The following is a 21,703-nucleotide window of genomic DNA, read 5'->3' on the forward strand; positions in this document are numbered from 1 at the left end:
ATGGTGTTAGACCCGAGGGATAAAACATTCCCACAACTGTCTGAGTTAGCAAGCTTTATTTAGATTGGCCAGACATCTCCCTAAGTCAGGATTTCAGAGAGCAGTCCCTCACTGGCTGCTCTATGGGAAAGGGTTACGGGCGACAGAGAACAGCTGTCGAGAAAATTGGCTGTTAGCACCTGGACAGAAAGATCAGGAGGTCGGAGGACTTAAGGCTGTTTGTGGGGTAGACAAGAATGCGTCATGTGGAAGGGTAGACAAGAATGTATCACAGGTGTTCAGGAGCTTGGCAGGGCAAAGGGGTGGATATCCATCATGGGGTTATGAATTCAGCATAGGCTGAAAACGGTTTGCAGGATACGTTAGGTTTAGGAGAATAGAAACTTAGTCTTGTGGTTCCTTAACAATCTGGCTCCTGTTTTGTGTCAGTGGGTCTAGGCAGATGGGCTAGCAGATCTTTCTGGTTGTGATGGTCAATTTGCTGTCGAGGAGCAATTTAAGGGAATAAGGGTATTGGGCTCATGTGTTCAGGGCCCATAGTCTGCCCTGGTGGGAAAGGCATGTTCGCAGGAGCTCAGAGGCAGCTGGTCTCACTATGTCCATAGTCAAGAAACCGGGAGAGACAAACACTGGTACTCAGCTCGCTTTCTTTTTCCTTTAAGTCTAGGACTCCAGCTCATGAGGTTGGCTGCCCACTTTCAGTATGAATCTTTCCTCCTCTCGTATGCATGCACACACCACATAAACATACAAGAGGCATATATCCACAGGGCATGGGGGTGCACAATTATAATTGAACCCTCAGGATGCTGAGGCAGGAGGATCTAGATTGAAGCCCATCTGTCCAGGATACATAGAAACATTTCTGAGTCCAGAAACAAAGAAGTGTAACTTTTCCCCCCCACTAAGGTTTCTCTGTGTAGTCCTGGCGGTCTTGGAACTGTAAACCAGGGCTGGCATTGAACTCAGAGATCTGTCTACCTCTGTCTTTGAATTAAAGGCATGCACCACCACCCGGCTGCATGCAACTTCTTTTAAAGTAGGGACTTAACTCAGGGTCTCCCACATGATACACGAATGCTCTACCAACTAACAATGTTCTCCAAACACATGACAAGCAAGCACTGTTTATGTCTTCAGTTTCTAAGTTACCTTCTTCTAACTCTCAAAATCCCACTTCAAAGAGTATGGGAGGGGGCTATTTCTCCACCCTTGACTTACTGTAAGGCATGTGGCCAAACTTGGGATCCTTGACTTTAAGATTGGTTCTTTATGTGCTGGGATCTCCAAGTCTCTAATTCTAAGTGAAGTTGAACAGGTTTTAGTGTTTACGGTGACATTCAGATCCCTTGTTAATTTTTCCACTGTTTTTTTTTTTTATCGTTTTCTTTGCATATTAAGAACAAAGGTTACCACCATCTTTATGGGTAGGGAGTGTCTTAGATATGGTGGGAGATGGGCAGATGGCAAGGTGAACATCTGTAGGCTTTGATCCATTTAGGCCACTAGCAAGAGTTTACTCTCTGAAAAAAGCTAACCTTCAGCAGAAGGGGAGAGCTATATACCCAGTAATATTTGTTGTGTTTTAAAAGGATAAGGAGAGGGGAGACTATGTTCTATGGAGGTTCGGGAAACAGCGGGCCCATGCTGAGACATCCTTTCCCCCTGAGAGACCAGCCATAGCATGGTATAGTATAGAATAGAGTTTATTCAGGGCATGGGGAGGGGAGTTACGAGGGTAGTAGGGAAGAGAAAGAGAGAAGTAGAGAAGAGTAGAGAAGAGGAGGAGAGGAGGAAAGCTCGGCCATGAACACATGGAGAGAAGGGGGGAGGGGAATGGGGAGAGAAGGGACAAAGGGGGAAGAAAGAACAAGAAGGAGTAAGGAAGCAAGAGAAAGAGAGTGAGGAGGGGGCAAGCAGCCCCTTTTATAGTGTCAGGCATACCTAGCTGTTGCCTGGTAACTGTGAGGTGGAGCATAGCTGGCTGTTGCCAGGTAACTGTGGGGGTGGAGCTTAGGCAGAATGCTAACAATATTCTTTTTTTTTTTTCCTTCAAAATGGAGAAATCAGCGTTGAAAGTGGAACTGTCTTGACACTGTGCAACATGGAGTGCTTCTGAGTGCAGGAAGCCACAGGCAAAGCAGAACCATAATAACAATGGCTGAAGAGGAATATGCCAATGGCCTCATGAACAGGACCCATTCCTGGAAGGGAATGTGGAAAATTGAAAACAGAAAAGGGGGAGAGGTCCGACCATCAGCAGAAGGTGAGAGGCCAAATCTTTTCAGTTCGCACTCCATTTAAGAGGACCTGACCTAAGTTTGAACTCAAGTAAACTAACCAGCTGGTACCTAGCATTAGTTTCCAAATTGTCCCCCCTCCCCCCAATAACACCCAAGCCTTGCTACAGTCTCTAGGCTAATCCCCAACAAGACCAGGGTCTCCAGGTTATTCCCCTCAACAAACCTGCACCCCAGTTTACAAGCCCATCCCTCTGCCTAAGGACCACCAATGCAGAGGGGGGCAGAATTGAAGTTTATGATTCCCAGCATCAGCCAATTATGTTAAAGGCCACAGTAGATGGCCAATTAGATGCTTGCACACCTACCCCCGTCCCCATTGTTGCTTACTATAAAGCCTTGCCCTGATAGATATTCCGGGGTGCTCACCACCAAAACTGTCCTATGTGACGGGCGAGGGGGCGGGGAGGAACTATCTCAAATAAAGTTACTGCTGTGATGCTGTGAATTGCATCAGATCGGCTCCTGTCTTTTTTGGGGGTCAGTGGGTTTCAACCCTCTGCTGGCACTACAAGGGCATCTGATTCCATTGCTGATGGTTGTGAGCCACCATGTGGTTGCTGGGAACTGAACTCAGGACCTCTGGAAGAGCAGTCAGTGCTCTTAACCGCTGAGCCATCTCTGCCCCCAAGAAACATTTCTAATGGTAAACAATAAACCAGTCAGGAGATGGAGAGGTGTGCAGGCAAGAGAAGAAAACTATGGGTGACTGGGTGTGGCTAAAACTATGCTGTCCTGGGCAACGCATCAAGCAGCAAAAGTTTCCTCACACCCGCAGCTTTCCGGTCTCAGCCACAGTAGAGCAGCTTCCTGCTATTTGTCCCGATTCTCCTCTGTTTTCTGTTACCATCCCTGAATGCCATTAGACTAAATAAACCTGGGAAACCCGTGTCAGACTCCCTCCTATGTGGAAACTTTGTATCTCCTTCCGCCTCGCTGCCATTACCTAACCCAGTTGCCCACTATCACCTGCATTATGATAGCCTGGGGCAAGGCAGTGTTTAACGGAGAAAACAGGCTGGTCTGGGCAAACGACTCCCGGAAGGAGAAAGTGCTGGCTCTCAGTCCCTGCAGCTGAGTTTAACTCCCCATTCCCCCCACCCCAAAACCTCTTCTACTAACCCCTACACTCCCTTCCTCTTTGGCAGGTACCGCTTTCCTCCGGTGTCTGCCTTCCACTTTTTGAAACAAACAGCTCTGTCTGCTGAGGTCAGATTGGTCTCTTTTCTGCTTCTTTAAGCAGCCTCAGAAATCTAATAAATTCCGCAGCTGGTAGTTTATAGAGAATAAAGGTTTATTTGGGTTGCTAAGTTTTTGGAGGTAGAAAAGGTCAAGCTCCATGGGGTGCGTTTGGTAATGCCTTTTTCTGCAGAGCCTTAAAGTGGAGCAAGCCGTGGCCCTGGTGAAAGGGACACAAACAAGAAACCAGGGCCAAACTGTTTCCTTCAAGAACCATTAACCCACCAATCAATGAATGAGTAATCTCCTGAGTTACCCTGAGGGTCTGGGAGAGGGCTCAACTGTTAGGAGCTCTTGCTGTTCTCACAGAGGACATTGGTTTCCAGCACCAGCATGGTGATTCACAAAAATCTATAGCTCCAGTTCCAGGGGACCTGACATCTTCTTCTGACCTCCAAAGGCACCAGGCACTCATGTGGTGTACAGTCAAAACACTTATCCACATAAAACAAGCAATAAATAGAAACGATTCTTTTAAAAGTCCCGCCTGGTCCCACCCCTTACTACCTCATCACCACACCAGTATTGTATTTCTTTTCTTTTTTTTTTTAAAGATTTATTCATTTATTATATATAAGTACACTGTAGCTGTCTTCAGATACATCAGAAGAGGGCATCAGATCTCTTTACAGATGGTTATGAGCCACCATGTGGTTGCTGGGAATTGAACTCAGGACCTCTGGAAGAGTAGTCGGGTGCTCTTAACCACTGAGCCATCTCTCCAGCCCCAGTATTGTATTTCAATGGGAATTTTATTGTCAGGGAACATAAAATCATAATACTCCCAATACTTTGATTCAGCTAGAGGTCAATTTGTGAGTGCGTGCGCTCATGTGTGTGTGTGTGTGTGTGTGTGTGTGTGTGTGTGTTTTCATGAGCATGGCTCATGTGTATATATGCCAGAGGGTCTTGTGACAGGAGCTGTTCACTTTGTGTTTTGAAACAGAGAGTCTCTCTCACTGGGATCTGGTGTTCACCGAGTCATCTAGGCTGGCTGACCAGTGAAGCCCAGGAATCTGCCGGTCTCTTTCTTTCTTTCTTTTTTAAAAAAAGATTTATTTATTATATATAAGTACACTGTAGCTGTCTTCAGACACACCAGAAAAGGGCATCAGATCTTATCACAGATGGTTGTGAGCTACCATGTGGTTGTTGGGATCAGGACTTCTAGAAGAACAGTCAGTGCTCTAAACCACTGAGCCATCTCTCCAGCCCTGTCTCTTCCTTTCTAATTCAATAATATAAGAAAATGTCAGGGTTGGGGATTTAGCTCAGCGGTAGAACGCTTGCCTAGCAAGCACAAGGCCCTGGGTTCGGTCCCCAGCTCCAAAAAAAAAAAAAGAAAATGTCACCATGGTCAAACTTTTGTGTGGGAGCTGGGGGCAAACTCAAGTCCTCACATTTGTGCAACACTTTACTGACTGAGCCATCTCCAGATAAGCATAACCGGTGGTTTTGCTCTGGTTTTTGTTTTTTGTTTTTTGTTTGTTTGTTTTTTGTTGTTGTTGTTGTTTTTTCTTTTTTGTTTTTTTTGTTGTTGTTTTTTTTTTGGTTTGAGTGCTGAAGACCAACCTCATACAGCCTTGACAAGTTCCCTATCTTAGAGTTCTATATCCTTACCTCCTACTTTTCATATTGTTTGCCTTTGAGCTGGTTTTACATCTGATAATTCTTTTTATATGGTATTAATTTAAATAACAGTAAGATAACTTTATAATAATTATAAAAAAATAAAAGTTTCCACTAGCATCCTCTGGAATTGCCCCATCATCCTGAGGGAGCCCAGTCTGTGTATGGGTGTTATGCTTTTGTTGCATGTCCTGAGGTGGGTTTATTTGGGACCAGAGTCAACAGGGGAACTTCCGGTTTGTTTGTTGCTTTGTCCTGGGCTCTGGTCCAGGTCAGCAAATGACTGCAGTCTTGGGCTAGTGACTAGTGAGGCCCTTATAAGCTCAGGCTCAGGAATCCAGGTGGTGAGGCTAATTTGCAAAAATGCAAAAGGGATGATGGACAGTTTGTTTTCTTAAAAAGTCCCTTACAGGCTGGAGAGGAAGCTCCTCAGGTAAAAGCAGGCCTGTTCCTCCAGAGGACCTGAGTTCTCTTTTTCTTTGTATGTGGTTTTTTGTTATTTGAATACACGGTCTCTCTGAGTTACCCTGGCTGACCTTGAAATCACTATATAGACTAGGCTGTCCTTGAGTTCACAATTATCCTCCTGCCTCTAAGACCAGAGTGCTGTTGCAAACGCTCACCTGTCAGGCAGATAATAGCTCTCCTTTAGGGGCAAGCACATACTGACACAAACATACATAAATAATAATAAAAAAATCTTTTTTTTCCTAAAAATAAGGACAGATGAGTATTGTGATACACATCTTTAATAGTACTCGAGAGGAAGAAGCAGGTGAATCTCTGTGAGTTCAAGGCCAGCCTGGTCTACATAGTGAATTCCAGGACCACCAGGGCTATACAGAAAGACTCTGCTTCAAACAAACAGACAAACAACACATGTGTCAGGGTGTGACTCAATGGTAAAGTGCTTGTCTTTCATATTTGAAGCTCTGGGTCCTTAGGCAGCACTGGAGTGTGGAGGTCGAGAGGAGGTCCTGTGACTGAAATTAAAGTATCGAGTGTGTGGTGCTTAATGCTGTCAACTTTGTGAGGACGACCTAAGGTCAGCTAGGAGATAAACCTCTGGGCAAGCCTGTGGGGGACATTTGGTCTGTCACAGTTGTTAATTGATTGGCATTGCAAGACAAGGAGAGGGAGGAGGAGAAGGAGGAGAAAGCAGAAGAGGAGGAGAGGAGGAGGAGGGGGAGGAAGAGGAAGATGAGGGGGAGGAGGAGGGGGAGGAAGAGGAAGATGAGGGGGAGGAGGGGGGGGAGGAGGAGGAGGCGGCTGTGGTGGCAGCGGTGGCAATGGTACTTCCGTTTAAAAAAAACACAAAAAGTGCTAATAGATTTTTTTCAAAAAGAGGGGTGTGTATTATTCCTCTTTACCCAAGGTGATATGAAGAGAGCCCCTGTCCAAGGAGCTGCTCTCATGGGAGGAACAGTGTGAGGAACACTGACACCCCAGGGTGGTCGGAGAGCTCAGTGAATGAGACTTTTTTGATCAGTTTGTTGTAGCGGTCCTGAATGTGAGAAGGAGAAATGTAGCCCAGGATGGTGTTTTCTTGACTCAAAAACAATTTTCAATTACTTTGCTTAGATTTGTTTCTTTAATAGACACATGCAAACATAAAATTCTATGTATTGATGCTGTGTTTCAATACCTGTGTGTATCGTATGATGTTAAATCAGGTTAAGTGTATTAATTTTCTCAGTTATTATTTCTAGATGGTGAGATTTTTCGAAATCTACGTTTTTGCATTTCTAGCTCATTATTGTCATCCAGTCATGCTACCCTGCAATTGCTCACCAGAATTTCTACCTAACTGACCTTAGTTCATAGACCACCTTACCAAAAATGGATTTAGAAATATATGAGAACCAATTAGCAGAGTGCTATCATTCTGGGAGCAGGGTTTATACCGGGCTGCTAAGGGGCTTCCTCGTTGTCAAACAGTCGAATGAAGACATTCTGAGCCTCCTAAACTTATTAGTGAAAGCTGCAAGCTCGACACATTTGGAACAACTGTAGGGTCTGCAGGAAAAATCTGACCCGCGGCTAGCTCCAAAGGAGAAAGTCTACTTTATCTGCCTGGAAGGCTCATCCCTGATAGAGACCTGCCAAGCCGCATGCCTGGGAAGATTTCACAACTGCTGTCTCCAGGTTGGGTGACCGAAATGGTAAACTGGGAGGTGATGGGACTAGAAAAAATGTCAACTAACACTTGGGGCAAGAAGATGGGCCTGCGGGATGGGCGGGTCCGCGGCTTACGGGAGGGGCGTGGCCCGTTCCCTCAAATCATTCAGTCAATCTTGTCTTGGCCTCTGCCCTACCCCGCCTGCTCCGCGCTGGTGTTACCTTCAGGCGCTCTCTGGGAAACCCTGAAGCCTTGTGCTTGCCCTCCACTTACTTGGGGTCCTTTATCAGTCTGTAAATTGCTCCTCTCACAGTCCCATAAAATAATTTATTTTGTATCAGTTCCGGGATGTTGCTAGATCTCAGCCCCCAAGAAGTCAATTCCTCGTCCAGTTGGAAGATGTATTTCCTTCTCTCTTCCATTCCAACCGTTTATTTCATCGCCCCGAGGCTGTTTTCATCTCCGCAAAACGCGTGCTCCCTTGACTTACCGTTTGGGGGCAGCACTGAGTTGTCCTGCTCTAGCTCAGTGCAGGTGGCGCCCGGCAGCCGGCCAAGTTCAGTACCCGCCTCTGTTCCAGGAGCCTTCCACGGTGATAGCTGTGAACACGAATGATTCTTGAAGCGAGTTCGTAGTGTGGATTCGTCCTCCAGTTTGCAGGTTAGGAAACTCAATCTTACTAAGCACATTACTCAGGATCACGCAGTTAGTGGCTCAGTCAACTGTAAAGAGGAATGGTGCACTTGGAGGCTGGGGACCACGGGTCACAGTGCATCCACAGTGCACAGCGTACTTTCCTCTCCAGCTATTGGGATGGTGTCCTAGCTTGGATTTATAGATCGATCGATCTATACTTGACACAGGTTAGAGATATCTGGCAAAAGGCAATTCAATTGGAAAAAAATGCCCCATCAGTTTGTCTGTATGCAACTCTGTACCGTGTTTTCTTGAGTGTGTGTGTGTGTGTGTGTGTGTGTGTGTGTGTGTGTGTGTGTGTGTGTGTGTGTGGTGTGTGTGTAGTGGAGCAGCCTACTGGGGTGGGTACCAACCCTGGGCAACTGGAAGTTGAGGGGATCTTTGTATAAACAAAAGTTCATTCAAGTTCAAGTGTGTGTGGGGGTGGGGTGGGGGCTAAAAACATTTGCATAGATGTTTTGCAAAGCAAGGCAGATAGCACAATGTTTACTCTAGGACAATGGCTTAGTTGTTAAGTTCTTGCCAAACAAGCTTGAGAGTCTTTGAGTTCTGATTCCCAACACCCACTAAGAAGCCAAAAGTGGGTGACACACACTTGTAATCTGCTAGAGTGGGGAGTGGAGCCAGGAGGTAACTCTGGAGCTCGCCGGCTAACAGTCACCAGGCAAAGTGAGAATCCCTTTGCAGGTTCTGAGACTTGTCCACCAAATAATTTAGAAAGCTCAAGAATGAATTTATTACAGTTTAAGAAAAAAACAGTACAGGGTATAGTATAGGAGAGGTGAAAATCCAAGCAGTCACCTAGAGCAGGTGAGAAACATGTCAAGCCTTTTCAGTTTGTTACAAAATAGAAATAGATTAAGAAAGAGAAGTCCAGGGCTGGAGAGATGGCTTAGTGGTTAAGAGCACTGTCTGCTCTTCTAGAGGTCCTGAGTTCAATCCCCAGCACCCACACAGGGGCTCATAACTATCTATAGTGTGATTTGATGCCCTTTTCTGGTGTGTAGGCGTACATGCGGGGCACTCATACGTGAATATATAAATCTTAAAGAAAGGAAAAGAAGCGCAAGCTAGGCATAGTGGTGCATGCCTGGCAGAGGCAGATGGATCTGAGTGAGTTCAAGGCCAGCCTGGTCTACAGAGCAAGTTCTAGGACAGCCAGAGCAGAACAAAGAAACCTTGTCTTAGGAAAAAAAAAGGAGAAGAAGCATTCTGAAAGTGGAAGTGGGCTACTGAGCCATGGTCAGAGCCCATAAAGCACCTGGCCATGCTGTGTGTATGGCCCTTTAAGTCCCTCTCATGATCTCACACTTGCTCTGTGTTAGATAATATCAAATCAAGGGTTCCAGGCTTCCTGTGTGACCTGGTTCTTTCCTGTGTTAATCTTCATTCTGCTTCTTAAGTTCCTGCTCTTCTATCACACCCTCATCAAATTAGTGATGACCAGGTTCAGTGAGGGACCATACCACAGAGACACAGAAACACACACACACACACACACACACACACACACACACACACACACACACACTACACCATTCTAGTATAGTTCACAGTTTAAAGATTTTTAAAGATTTTCCCTTCTGAGATATAAAACTGCAATTTTCTAGGATGTCATCAAAAATTCCATTTCCGGGGCTGGGGATTTAGCTCAGTGGTAGAGCGCTTACCTAGGAAGCGCAAGGCCCTGGGTTCGGTCCCCAGCTCCGAAAAAAAGAACCAAAAAAAAAAATTCCATTTCCAGGGAAAAGACATGTACTAACCCCCCATGCGTCACCCTACTGGTTTCTGATTTCATTTTGTCAGGTTATAATCCTATCCAAGGCACTTTTGAGCTGTCCAATAATCTCACTTATCAAAAGAGAAAGAAAGGGAATGAAAGAGATTCTTACATCATTTTCATTTTTCTAATTTTTATTTTTTAATCTTTTTTATTGGATATTTTATGTATTTACATTTCAAATGTTATCATCTTTCCCCCCTCCTTCTCCCTCCCCCTGTTTCTATGAAGATGCTCCCACTCCCACCCACCCACTGCCACCCAAATGCCCTGGCATTCCCCTACACCGAGCCTTCATGGGACCAAGGGCTTCTTCATCTATTGATGCCCGACAAGGGCCATCCTCTGCTACATATGCAGCTGGAGCCATGAGTCCATCCATGTACTCATTGGTTGGTGTTTAAGTCCCTGGGAGCTCTGGGGGGTTTGGTTGGTTAATATTGTTTTTCTTCTTATGGGGTTGCAAACCCCTTCAGCTACTTCAGTCCTTTCTCTAACTCTTCCATTTGGGACCCATGCTCAGTTTAATGATTAGCTGAAACCATCCTCATCTGTATAAGTAGGGCTCTGGCAGAGCCTCTCAGGAGACATCCATATCAGGCTCCTTGGCACTTCTTGGCATCAGCAATAGTGACTGGCTTTGGTGGCTGCATATGGGATGGATGCCCCAGGTGGGGCAGCCTCTAGATGACCTATTTTAATTTCCTGCTCCACTCTTTGTCTCTGTATTTCCTTCCATGAGTATTTTGTTCTCTCTTCTAAGAAGGACAGAAGCATCCACATTTTGGCCTTCCTTCTTCTTGAGCTTCATATGGTCTGTGAATTGTTTCTTGGGTATTTCGAACTTTTGGGCTAATATCCACTTATTATTGGGGACTAGACAAGGCTGTCTACTCTCTCCCTACCTATTCAGTATAGTACTTAAAGACCTAGCCAGAGCAATTAGACAATAAAAAGAGGTCAAAGGGATACAAATTGGAAAGGAAGAAGTCAAAATATCATATCATATCACTATTTGCAGGTGATATGATAGTATACTTAAGTGACCCCAAAAATTTCGCCAGAGAATTCCTAACCCTGATAAACAACTTTTGCAAAGTGGCTGGATATAAAATTAACTCAAATAAATCAGTAACCTTTCTCTATGCAAAGGATAAATAGGCTGAGCAAGAAATTAGGGAAATGACACCTTTCACAATAGTCACAAATAATATAAAATACCTCGGTGTGACTCTAACCAAGTAAGTGAAAGATCTGTATGGCAAGAACTTCAAGTCTCTGAAAAAAGAACTCGAAGAAGATCTCAGAAGATGGAAAGGCCTCCCGTGCTCATGGATTGGCAGGATTAATATAGTAAAAATGGCCATTTTGCCAAAAGCAATCTACAGATTCAATGTAATTGACATCAAAATTCCAACCCAATTCTTCCTAAAGTTAGAAAGAGCAATTTACAAATTCATTTGGAATAACAAAAAACCCAGGATAGTGAAAACTATTCTCAACAATAAAAGAACTTCTGGGAGAATCACCATCCCTAACCTCAAGCTGTATTAGAGCAATAGTGATAAAAACTGTATGGTATTGGTACAGAGACAGGCAGGTAGATCAGTGGAATAGAATTGAAGACCCAAAAATGAGCCCACACACCTATGGTCACTTGATCTTTGACAAAGGAGCTAAAACCATCCAATGGAAAAAAGGCAGTATTTTCAATGAATGGTGCTGGTTCAACTGCAGGTCAGCATGTAGAAGAATGCAAATCGATCCATTCTCACAGTCTTTTAAAATGCAATTCCAGAGTCATCCAGATGGCTTATAAGGCTGATTATACATATGGCTTAATTAGTTGTAGGTCTTCCTCCAGAAGCTCAGACCCACACCTGAGAGTATGCCTTACTTCCTTTCTCTGAGGATCTCCTCTTAGCCTAATCTTCGTGCTTAAAGTCTGTGTTAAAATATTGGTAATGAAATATCCAACTGTATCCTGGGCAGTGGTGGCTCACGCCTTTAATCCCATCACTTGGGAGGCAGAGGCAGGCAATTCTCTGTGAGTTCCAGGTGACCTGGTCTATACAGTGAGTACCAGGACAGCCAAGAGTACCAGAGAAAACCTGTCTATAAATAAATAAATAAATAAATAAATAAATAAATAAATAAATAATCCAACTTGTGTTGAAGCCATGATTCTGACTTGGCCTGACTTGAGGTTCTAAAAGATTAGAGGACTTCTTCAGGTTGCCAAGGATGACACAGAGAGCTGTGCCTCTGTCCCCTCACTGCTGACAATACAAATCAGGACCCACGCAGACAAAGCGAAGGCAGAGAGAGATGTCAGGCTTTACTCTGATGTTAGCCACACCTGTGTGGAAGATTCTTCAGACTAGGACTTTGGGGGATCTTGGGGGATACTCAGCCCCCCCCCTCTTTTAAAGGTTTATTTTATTTATAGGAGTAAACCGTAGCTGTCTTCTGACACACCAGAAGAGGGCATCCCATTACAGATGGTTGTGAGCCACCATGTGGTTGCTGGGAATTGAACTCAGAACCTCTGGAAGAGCAGTCAATGCTCTTAACCGCTGAGCCATCTCTCCAACCCTAAAAGCCTACTTTAAATAAAAGTCAAGCATAGAGAAATCGCATGAGGAGATGGCTCCCTGCTTGCTTGCTTCGAGACAACCTAGGGTCTTTACCAGTCACAGCAGACTGAGACCCGGAGGCAGACTTTCTCAGGCCGAGAATCCTGGCGTTCTGCCAGGTAAGCTGCAAACCTGAGGAAGCCGCCTTCACACCTCTTCTCAAGAGAAAGTAACTTTGTTTTTAATTATAAGAAGCAACACATCTGGGTTTGGTGGCTGTATGTATATGGGCTGGATCCCCAGTTGGGGCAGGCTCTGAATGGCCATTCCTTCAGTCTCTGCTCCAAACTTTATCTCCATATCTCATCCTATAAGTATTCTTGTTCCCCCTTCTAAGAAGGACTGAAGCAGCCTCACTTTGGTCATCCTTCTTCTTGAGCTTCATGTGGTCTGTGAATTGTATCCTGGGTAATTTGAGCTTTTGGCCTAATATCCACTTGCCAGTGAGTGGAAGTTCTTATCGGTCAGACAATATAGTAGTTTGGTACTCTGTTGCTGGGATTAAAATCACCATCAAAAAAACAACCTGGAGAGGAGAGGGTGTATTTGCCTTCTGGGTCCTGATCGCAATCCAGCACCGGAAGAAAATCTGGACAGGAAGTGAAGCCAGAGCACAGGTGGGAACCAGGGAGGAATGCTGTTTGCTGGCTTGCTTCCAGGATCTCCCAGGACAACCTGCCCAGGGCTGGCACTGCTGTCAGAGGGCTGAGTCCTGCCACATCTATCAACCATCGAGAAAATGCCATGCAAACACTCGTACAGGCCAATCTGATAGAGGCATGTTGTCTTTTTTCCTCAAATGAGTTTCTCTCTTCCCATCTGATTCTACTGGGCAAAACCCAGCCCAGTCACCCTTAGAGACTCAACACCCACGACATAGCTTTTGCTTGGAACTTCAGCTTACAATGCCTCCCCACTATCCTTCCCATTATATGTAGTAAATGCACTGGCTTAGTAGTTTTAGTTTTGTGACAGTGGAGTTCACGCGACCTCTTCTACCATGGGGCATGCCATTTAGGGAAACCCGAAGCCAGGTTCATGGGTCATATTAATTAATGTTTGCTCCTGAAGAAACTCCTCATCCTGTGTGGCAAGAGCTAAGTTACTGTGGGGACCTATAAAATGCTTTCGGGTAAAAATGCAATTTCTCAGCGTCTATTCTAGAAACCCTTCAAGAGGGTGAGCGCTTCTCACAGGCAGGTCTCCAACAGAGCCAAGGGCACGGGGCACGCTCAGGGCATTGTCTTCCCTTGGCCAAAGCAGAGGAGGAAATATTTTATATATGGATGCTGCAAAGCCGGATGAAACACAATGACCAGGAAGTGCTCAACGCATCTGAGGCTACGAAAACTACATAGAAAGAACACACCCTGTTCCAATTTGCCTCGTTTCTCCTGGCAGGGAACTTACAGAAGTACCCACATGCAAATCTGTGCAACTTCCTGCTTAAAGTGGGGGTTGGGGAGTTGGGGGGGGGAGATAAAAAAGAAGACTGGCTAAGAATCTCAAGGCAGGTTGGGGATTTAGCTCAGTGGTTAGAGCGCTTGCCTAGGAAGCGCAAGGCCCCGGGTTCGGTCCCCAGCTCCGGAAAAAAAAAAAAAAAAAAAAAAAAAAAAAAAAAAAAAAAAAAAAAAAAAGAATCTCAAGGCAGAGCTGTAAATCTCAGAGAATGCTTTCCCCGGGCCTTGAACGCTAGTGAGTTTGCCCTATAAGACATAAAACCGATTCTAGTCCAGTACCTTTCGTGTATATTATATTCTTCATTGTCCAATCTACCTTTTGCCCATGAACGTAAATTATCCAGATCCAGTCCCAGCGGGAATTCTGGGAACGTTCAGTCTCTAGAACTGTGCTCTTGGGCAGTGTTTGCTGGTTATTGGTGGGGACTCTCACCCACAGCCCTTCAAAGGAGGCAGTTAACGACTCTGTGGACTTTGGGCTAAGGAGGTGGTGATACACGGGCCTGGGCGATGTGGCTGGAAATGGAGAAACCCTGGGATGTGGTGAATGCTTTTGCCCCCAAGGAGGTGCGTATGTCCATGGAGGCCAGAGAGAGGAGCCTAAGGAGAAGCTGGTTCCAGTGTGGACTGCCTCCCACGGACCTAGGTTTTTAAGCACCCTTGCTCAGCTCGCGCGAGATCAGGGTGGGCCAGAGGGGTTCCCTAGAGGCAGTTTGCCAGCGTCAGCGGTTGTCTTCACGTGCTTTCGGTCCTGTCTAGGATTCAGACGCAGGGCAGCCAGATGCGATGTGGGGCTCTAGGGCCCAGCAATCAGGTCCGGATAGGGGCAGGACCTGCCTGCTGGCTGTTCTCTTACTCTCTTTCAGCCTCTTCCAGCTACATGCGCAGGACTACAAGCCCTCACAAACACCTCCACCCACATCGGACGCCTTGCTCAAACCAATGGGCCGTGTCCAGAAGGAAAGTAAGTGCTCTGAAGAGAAGGAAGGTTTCTGTGGACATGTCCCCTCCCTGTCTCTTGGAACATAGGCCGTTGGGAGGGTGTGCATGCCTTTACAATGAAGGTGAGGCTTTGGAAGCGGGAGTCGGGGGGCTTATACAGGATACTCATATCTTCTGCTGTCTCTTTCCCTTCGATCCCTAGACCCTCCACTTGGGATCAAGGTTGTGCACTGAGGGCTGAACCATGCTCTTTATTGGGTTGAGATGGGAGGGCACGCCCAGGCAAAAGACCATGGCCTGGAACAATACTGTTCTCTGTCAGCCTTGGCTTCAACATCTTCAGAGCTGTGCTCCCTAAGTTAACAAGGTCTGAGGAGAGCTTAGCACAATCCTCCTCCTTGCCCCACCTCTGTTCTGTGAGCCTTGCTGAGAGGGAGCCTTGGTCTGATCCAACCCCCACCCCCACCCCATCATTCGGGGTGCTCATTGTCACATGACTCCTGACCTTGGGTACACAAACCTGACGACAGAGAGGGGAGGCCACTGTGTCCCCTGGGTCCTGCTGATGCTGACAGTTAGAGCATCAAGCGCATGCATCCTGAATGCAGGTGCCTTGTGGCTGGGATTGTCTCCACAGTCTGTGGCAAGACCAAATTCCAAGGGAAGATCTATGGCGGTTCTATTGCAAAGGCTGAGCGGTGGCCATGGCAGGCCAGTCTGATCTTTCGTGGTAGACACATCTGTGGAGCGGTTCTCATCGACAAAAACTGGGTAGCCAGTGCTGCCCACTGCTTCAAAAGGTGCGTGTTCCCTCCCTGGCCCCTTCTGCTGGGAGACAGTCCCTAGGACAGAAGGAGAGGCCTGAAGGATAGACAGCAGCCATGCCGGTGTAGGCTGCTGCCCCGACCTTGAGTATCCTCCGTCACCTGGCTTGTTAAGCTTCAAACATCAAACAGAGGGACAAGAGGAGAGACCCAGAGGTGGGAGACCTAATTTTCCTTTTAGGTCTTCCTAGAAGTTCTGACAAACTATTCTTACGCAGCCCTGAGGGGGATCTGGTCAGGGCTGGCAGTGAGCAACCTTTCTGTCTCCAAGGTGATGAAGCAGTGCATTTGGATGTACTTCTGATTAAAAAAAAAAAAATCAGGAAGAAAATCCTCAGCTCCTTGGATACTAGGGCTGCAGAAGTGATTGGAAGCCTTCAAAGGCCCAGATCCTCAGGCTGTTGGAGGTCAGCCTGCACTTGTAGAGAAGGAGCGCCCTAGTATCAGGAGGGGAGGACTGTGTTGGTCTGTGTGCCTGTAGGGTGGGCAGGCAATCAGGGTGACAGTGCCAACTCCGACTTAGGGGTGCCGCCCCTCGATAGGTCTCTCAAACCATCTGACTACCGGATCCTGCTGGGGTACAACGAGCTGAGTAATCCTTCCAACTACAGCCGGCAGATGACACTGAGTAAGGTCATCGTGCACGAGGACTACAACAAGCTCCACAGTCAGGAGAAAGACATTGTCCTGATTCAGCTGCACCTGCCCGTGCGCTACAGTTCCCACATTTTCCCAGTCTGTGTCCCCGACCAAACCACCAAGGAGCCTTCTGATGAGTCCTGCTGGATAAGTGGCTGGGGAATGGTGACAGATGACAGTGAGTACGCAGGAGGGGGAGGGGTACCCAGGACAGGGCAGGAGCAAGAGCCTTGGAGACCTTTCCAGTGGTTGAGGAACCCTAGTTTCTCATTCAAAAGCAACCCCCCCACCCCATTTCTTTTTCTTTTCTTTTCTTTTTTTAAAGATTTATTTATTATTTTATGTATATGAGTACACTGTAGTTCTCTTCAGACACACCAGAAGAGGGCATCAGATCCCATTACAGATGGTTGTGAGCCACCATGTGGTTGCTGGGAATTGAACTCAGGACCTCTGGAAGAGCAGTCAGTGCTCTTATCCGATGAGCCATCTCGCCAGCCCCTCTTTTCTTTTTTTAAAGATTTTATTTATTATTATGTATAAGTACACTGTAGCTGTCTTTAGACACACCAGAGGAGGGCATCAGATCTCATTACAAATGGTTGTGAACCACCATGTGGTTGCTGGGACTTGAACTCAGGACCTCTGGAAGAGCATTTGGTGCTCTCAACCACTGAGCCATCTCTCCAGCCCCGGTTTCTTTTTCTTTTAAGATTTATTTATATATATGAGCACACTGCAGCTGTCTTCAGACTCACCAGAAGAGGGCATCGGATCTCATTACATATGGTTGTGAGCCACCATGTGGTTGCTGGGAATTGAACTTAGGTCCTCTGGAAGAGCAGTCAGTGCTCTTAACCGCTGAGCCATCTCTCCAGCCCCCCAACCTCCCTCTTTCAGATTAGAAATGTAGGCTGTCTGACTCCAAAGCTCTAGGTGCAGTTGACCTCTGACCACTACAAGGCTCTCCCCTGGTCAGGAAAGACACTGCCAGGTATGAGAGTGACCTTCTCTCCCTGGCATGGGGACAGGTTGGGGTGTTCAACTGGGGAACATTCACCCCTCTGAACATCACAGGCAAGGATGTTCAGCTGGTTCTACCAGCTCTTACAAGTGGTCCTGAATACACACGGTTCTGAATCTATGGATCCCGGTCACCTGGGTGCCAAAAACCTTAGTGTTGGGGAGTGACACTCCCCTTGTTCTTATTCTCTGAGCAATACAGGATTGTGACCATCTCTGTCACACTTGCTTCATGTCAGATATTCTGTCATCCAGACACAATGTCAAGTGTACAGGAAGATACGCACAGGTTCTCCGCGCACACCATGCAGAGGGAATCCAGTGTCTGTGGACTTTGGTACCGTGGGTCACAGGAAGAGACTGCTGACAGCAAGGGACAAGCCTACACATTTAGATTGACAGCACAGAATTCCCGGGCAAGGATTTCCACAGGAGGCTAAATGCTTTCCATCTAAGACAAAATAAGGGCAAGCTAAATTAAAGAGAATGTAAATTTGAACATGGAACTTAGGGCCACACACAGTCTGGCCAAGCAACAAGGAGACTTGGAGGTGGGAGATTCTCTGAGGTTGGGGCTAGGGCCCCCCTCTCTCTCCCTAGCCTCTGGGTGTCATCCTCACAGGCTAGTCACTAGAACAGTGGGTCAGAGCAGACAGGGTCTCCAGGTCAGGCCAGGGGATGAGAATAGAATCACAGGGAAGGCATGGCCTGGGGCAGCTCTCACAGCAGAGAAGCTGGCCTCCCTAAGACTCTGAACCTTGAGCCACCCTCTCTCATGACCTCTCCTGACCACAGTTGCTGTGCTTGGGGACAGGCATGGGTTTGCTACCTACAGGCTACCAAGCCCTAGGTACCCTTGAGGGATGCGTGCCATGGCCCCTGAGTGCAGTGAGCCATGCTGCTGTCCCTCTGCTCCTGTGGCACAACCCCAGGCCAGATCTGTGAGAGCAGCTGGAAACAGAACCCCTGTCTCCATCCCCAGCTGCTCCTTCAGATAGACTGGTCCTCTTGCCATTCTCCTGAGCGTTTCTGGCCTGTGTCCTAGGCCACTGCTACACTCAGGCTCCAGTGTCCCTGCCTCCAGCTGGGGACCCCCCCCCCAGACCAACCAGAGCAGTTTGAAAGTGGAGCCCCTTCCTTCCTTGGCTTGTGTGTCCTCAGGGTGTATGTAGTCTGGGTCCCCTTGCCTGGTGAGGAGGCTCTGCCTGGGACCCCACTGTGGTTGTCCCTAGTGTTCCTCAGCCTGCACCCCGGGACCTTTGCAGTTGTGGTGACTTTCTGCCTGGTCCCGCCTTCCACAGAGCCTCATGCTTGCACTTGCAGCCATATCCCCTGGTCACTGAGTGCCTGCTGTGAGTCCCTCCCTGCTGCTGTGGCCTAGAGTGGCTGCCTCCCCTCCCCACTGGTGATCACCCCGGAAGGGGAGGTGGGGGGGTCTTCCCTCAGCTCTGTCTCACAAGCGAACCCCCTCCCACAGAGTTTCTGCAAGCACCTTTCCCTCTGCTCGACTCGGAGGTCTTCCTTATGAATGACCAGGAATGCGAGGCCTTTTTCCAGACACCGCAAATCAGCATCACTGAGTATGATGCTATAAAAGATGACATGATATGTGCCGGGGACATCACCAATCAGAAATCCACCTGCCGAGTACGTGAGAACGGCTCAGACACACCTCAGTGTTCTCTCTAGTTAGTCCTGGCCAGCAGGCTGCCCGTGTGTCCTCAGAGCCCTCCCCTCCCATGGGGACAGATAGCAGATATTCAGTTCCACATGTTACCTTCTACGTGCTAAAACTCCATGACCTTCCCAGGTAGGCACTGTCCAAGATCCCTTTGCAGGATCCGTTTTATTATAGCTCTATGATTCTGTCCTGAAGAAGCTGACCTGAGGGACTGTCTATGTTTTTATTTTATTTCACTTTTTAAAAAACAGCCTAGGCTTGAGGAGTGGTGATGGAGAGATGGCTTAGTGGTTAAGAGCACTGAGTGTTCTCCCAGAGGTCCTGAGTTCAATTCCCAGCAACCACATGGTGGCTCACAACCATCTGTAATGGGATCTGATGCCCTTTACATCAAGGTGTGCTTGAAGACAGCTACAGTGTACTCACATAATAATAAAAAAAGCTAGATGGACCCAAAGGGACTAGTCAATATAGCTGTAGAGATCCCTGGTCCCCAGTGAGCCCTGTCTAACCGGGCAATGTGTGCTCCTTTCTTCCTGGACCTATTAGCTGTCTTCTCTCTCTTCAGGGAGACTCTGGGGGTCCCCTCGTCTGCTTACTGGATAGCTACTGGTACTTGGTAGGGCTGGCCAGCTGGAGTGGAGCATGTCTAGAACCGATACACAGCCCCAGCATCTTCACCAGGGTCTCTCACTTTTCTGACTGGATCGAGAAGAAAAAGGCAGACACGCCTGACGTTGACCCCTCCCTCGCACCCCTTGAGGAAACGGCACCATCCCTGATAGGCTGGAGGAATTACAGTGCAGGCACTACCCTCGAACCCAGGATCTGCACAACCCTGCTGTCTTCTCAGGTCCTCCTCCTGCAATCCATTTGGCTCAGGATTCTGTGATTTGCCCGCAGAGCCTTGCTGGCCATCATGTCTGCCAGCCATCATGTCTGCTGGCCCAGTAACCGAGAGTCACTTTGTATGAGTGAGTCCATCTTGTGGGCTCACCTGTCCCGTCTGAGGCCACGTGGGTTCCAGGCCTGACAGAATAAAGCAACTAAAGACACTTGTGGAGTTCTTCTCTTTTGTCCCCATCAGTACACCCCAAGTCCCGCGTCCCATCATGCTTCTGTTCTTCAGGATCAGAAAGCCACTTCCTCCTTGGGCAGGGACTGTGGAGGGAGCTGGTCTACCAATGTAGGAGCCAACTCTCTCTGAGCTGGCTTCCAAAGTCTACGAATCACTTCTGCCCCCTAAGGCTGTGTGTCCTTTCAGGAGAATGAGCCACTGTATGGGTCAAGCCCCATGTAGCTGCAGCAGCCTGTGCTCCCAGAGCAAGCCCCAGCTTTGGCGTGAGGGGCAGCTGTCAAGCCCAAGGTCATAGTTAAGCTTCTAGGGAGTTTGAGAGTGAAGTGTGAGGGTCCCTGAAGTCTGACATCTCAGTAGCAATCACCAAAGCTCTTTTGCAGGGGTCAGCTGTCACCCTACTGTTATTACCTCTTTATATGCCAAAGCTTACCACTTGTCTGATAAGCCCACAGTCCTTGTGGACTTGCTTCAGCCTGCATTGGCTGGGGCTTGGCAGACCTGGGAATGACTGGCTTAGCACTGGGCTGCCCTGCAAGCTTATCTGCGTCACTACACCAGATTCTGTCTGTGTGGGAGCTCACTAGGGATCCACATCAGTCTCCACTCTTCAACGTTAACTGTAGATACAGAGAGCACTGGACTCTTGGCAGAGCCATGGTGCCCTGAGAGAAATCCAGGTGCTTCGGGCAATCCTTTCCAACCTTATTTGAACATCCCAGGCTACCTGTTATAGTAACTTAGATCTTTAATAAGCAATTCATTTAAAGTTGGTTAAGAAAAAGTTGGGATGGAGAGAGGGCTCAGCAATTAAGAGCCCTGCCTGCTCCTCCAGAGGACCCGGTTCAATTCCCACATGGCAGCTCACAACTGTCTGCAATTGAAGCTCTGACACTTTCACCTAGTCATACACGCAGTCAAAACATCAGCGCATGTAAAATAAAATTAAAAAAAGAAAACATGGGCTGGAGAGATGATGGCTCAGTGGTTAAGAGCACTGTCTGCTCTTCTAGAGGTCCAGAGTTCAATTCTCAGCAACTACATGGTGGCACACAACCATCTGTAATGGGATCCGATGCCCTCTTCTGGTGTGTCTGAAGACAGCTACAGTGTACTCATATAAGTAAAAGTTAAAAAAATTAAAAAATTATAATGAAACAATTGTTAGATATCTAATATACTATATTTTTCCACAATGTAGATGCAGCTTCCTGGTGGTTTATTAAAAATTATATCACTAAATTTTTTCTAAATTTTGTAATAATAATGTTAACATTAAAGTATGTTTTTAAATGAGAGTCAAAAGGAAGAAAGCTGCTCAAGGAGAACTATCAGACATAGAGAAGACAAGGAAGGAAGGTCAAAGAAAGAAGTGAGCTATTTTAAAATTTTCTTCAGTTTCAATATAGTTCTGAGAGAATTTTTGATTTTAACATCTAATCTAACCCACATGTATTTCTGAAGAACTTATTTTTTTTCTTTTTTAAGATTTATTCATTTTTATATATAAGTACACTGTAGCTGTCTCCAGATACACCAGAAGAGGGCATCGGATCTCTTTACAGATGGTTGTGAGCCACCATGTGGTTGCTGGGAATTGAACTCAGGACCTTTAGAAGAGCAGTCGGTGCTCTTAACCACTAGCCATCTCTCCAGCCCC

At 47.0% G+C, this 21,703-nt stretch overlaps 1 protein-coding gene across 20 annotated transcripts; it reads left to right on the forward strand.

Annotated features, from left to right (window-relative positions):
• Positions 1-1,592: 1,592 nt before the first annotated feature.
• On the forward strand, positions 1,593-20,023 carry Prss39 (protease, serine, 39). 20 transcript variants are annotated; one of them, XM_087566638.1, is made up of 8 exons: positions 1,593-1,687; positions 2,064-2,266; positions 7,868-7,947; positions 14,726-14,823; positions 15,439-15,601; positions 16,168-16,442; positions 18,765-18,934; positions 19,537-20,023. In XM_087566638.1, the coding sequence occupies exons 4-8, from the start codon at positions 14,802-14,804 to the stop codon at positions 19,858-19,860; spliced, it is 954 nt and encodes a 317-aa protein (XP_087422764.1). In that variant the 5' UTR covers positions 1,593-1,687; positions 2,064-2,266; positions 7,868-7,947; positions 14,726-14,801; the 3' UTR covers positions 19,861-20,023.
• The last annotated feature ends 1,680 nt before the right edge of the window (positions 20,024-21,703 follow it).

The sequence above is a fragment of the Rattus norvegicus genome, chromosome 9 (assembly GCF_021556685.1).
Source record: "Rattus norvegicus strain SHRSP/BbbUtx chromosome 9, alternate assembly SHRSP_T2T, whole genome shotgun sequence".
Classification (NCBI taxonomy): Eukaryota; Metazoa; Chordata; class Mammalia; order Rodentia; family Muridae; genus Rattus; species Rattus norvegicus.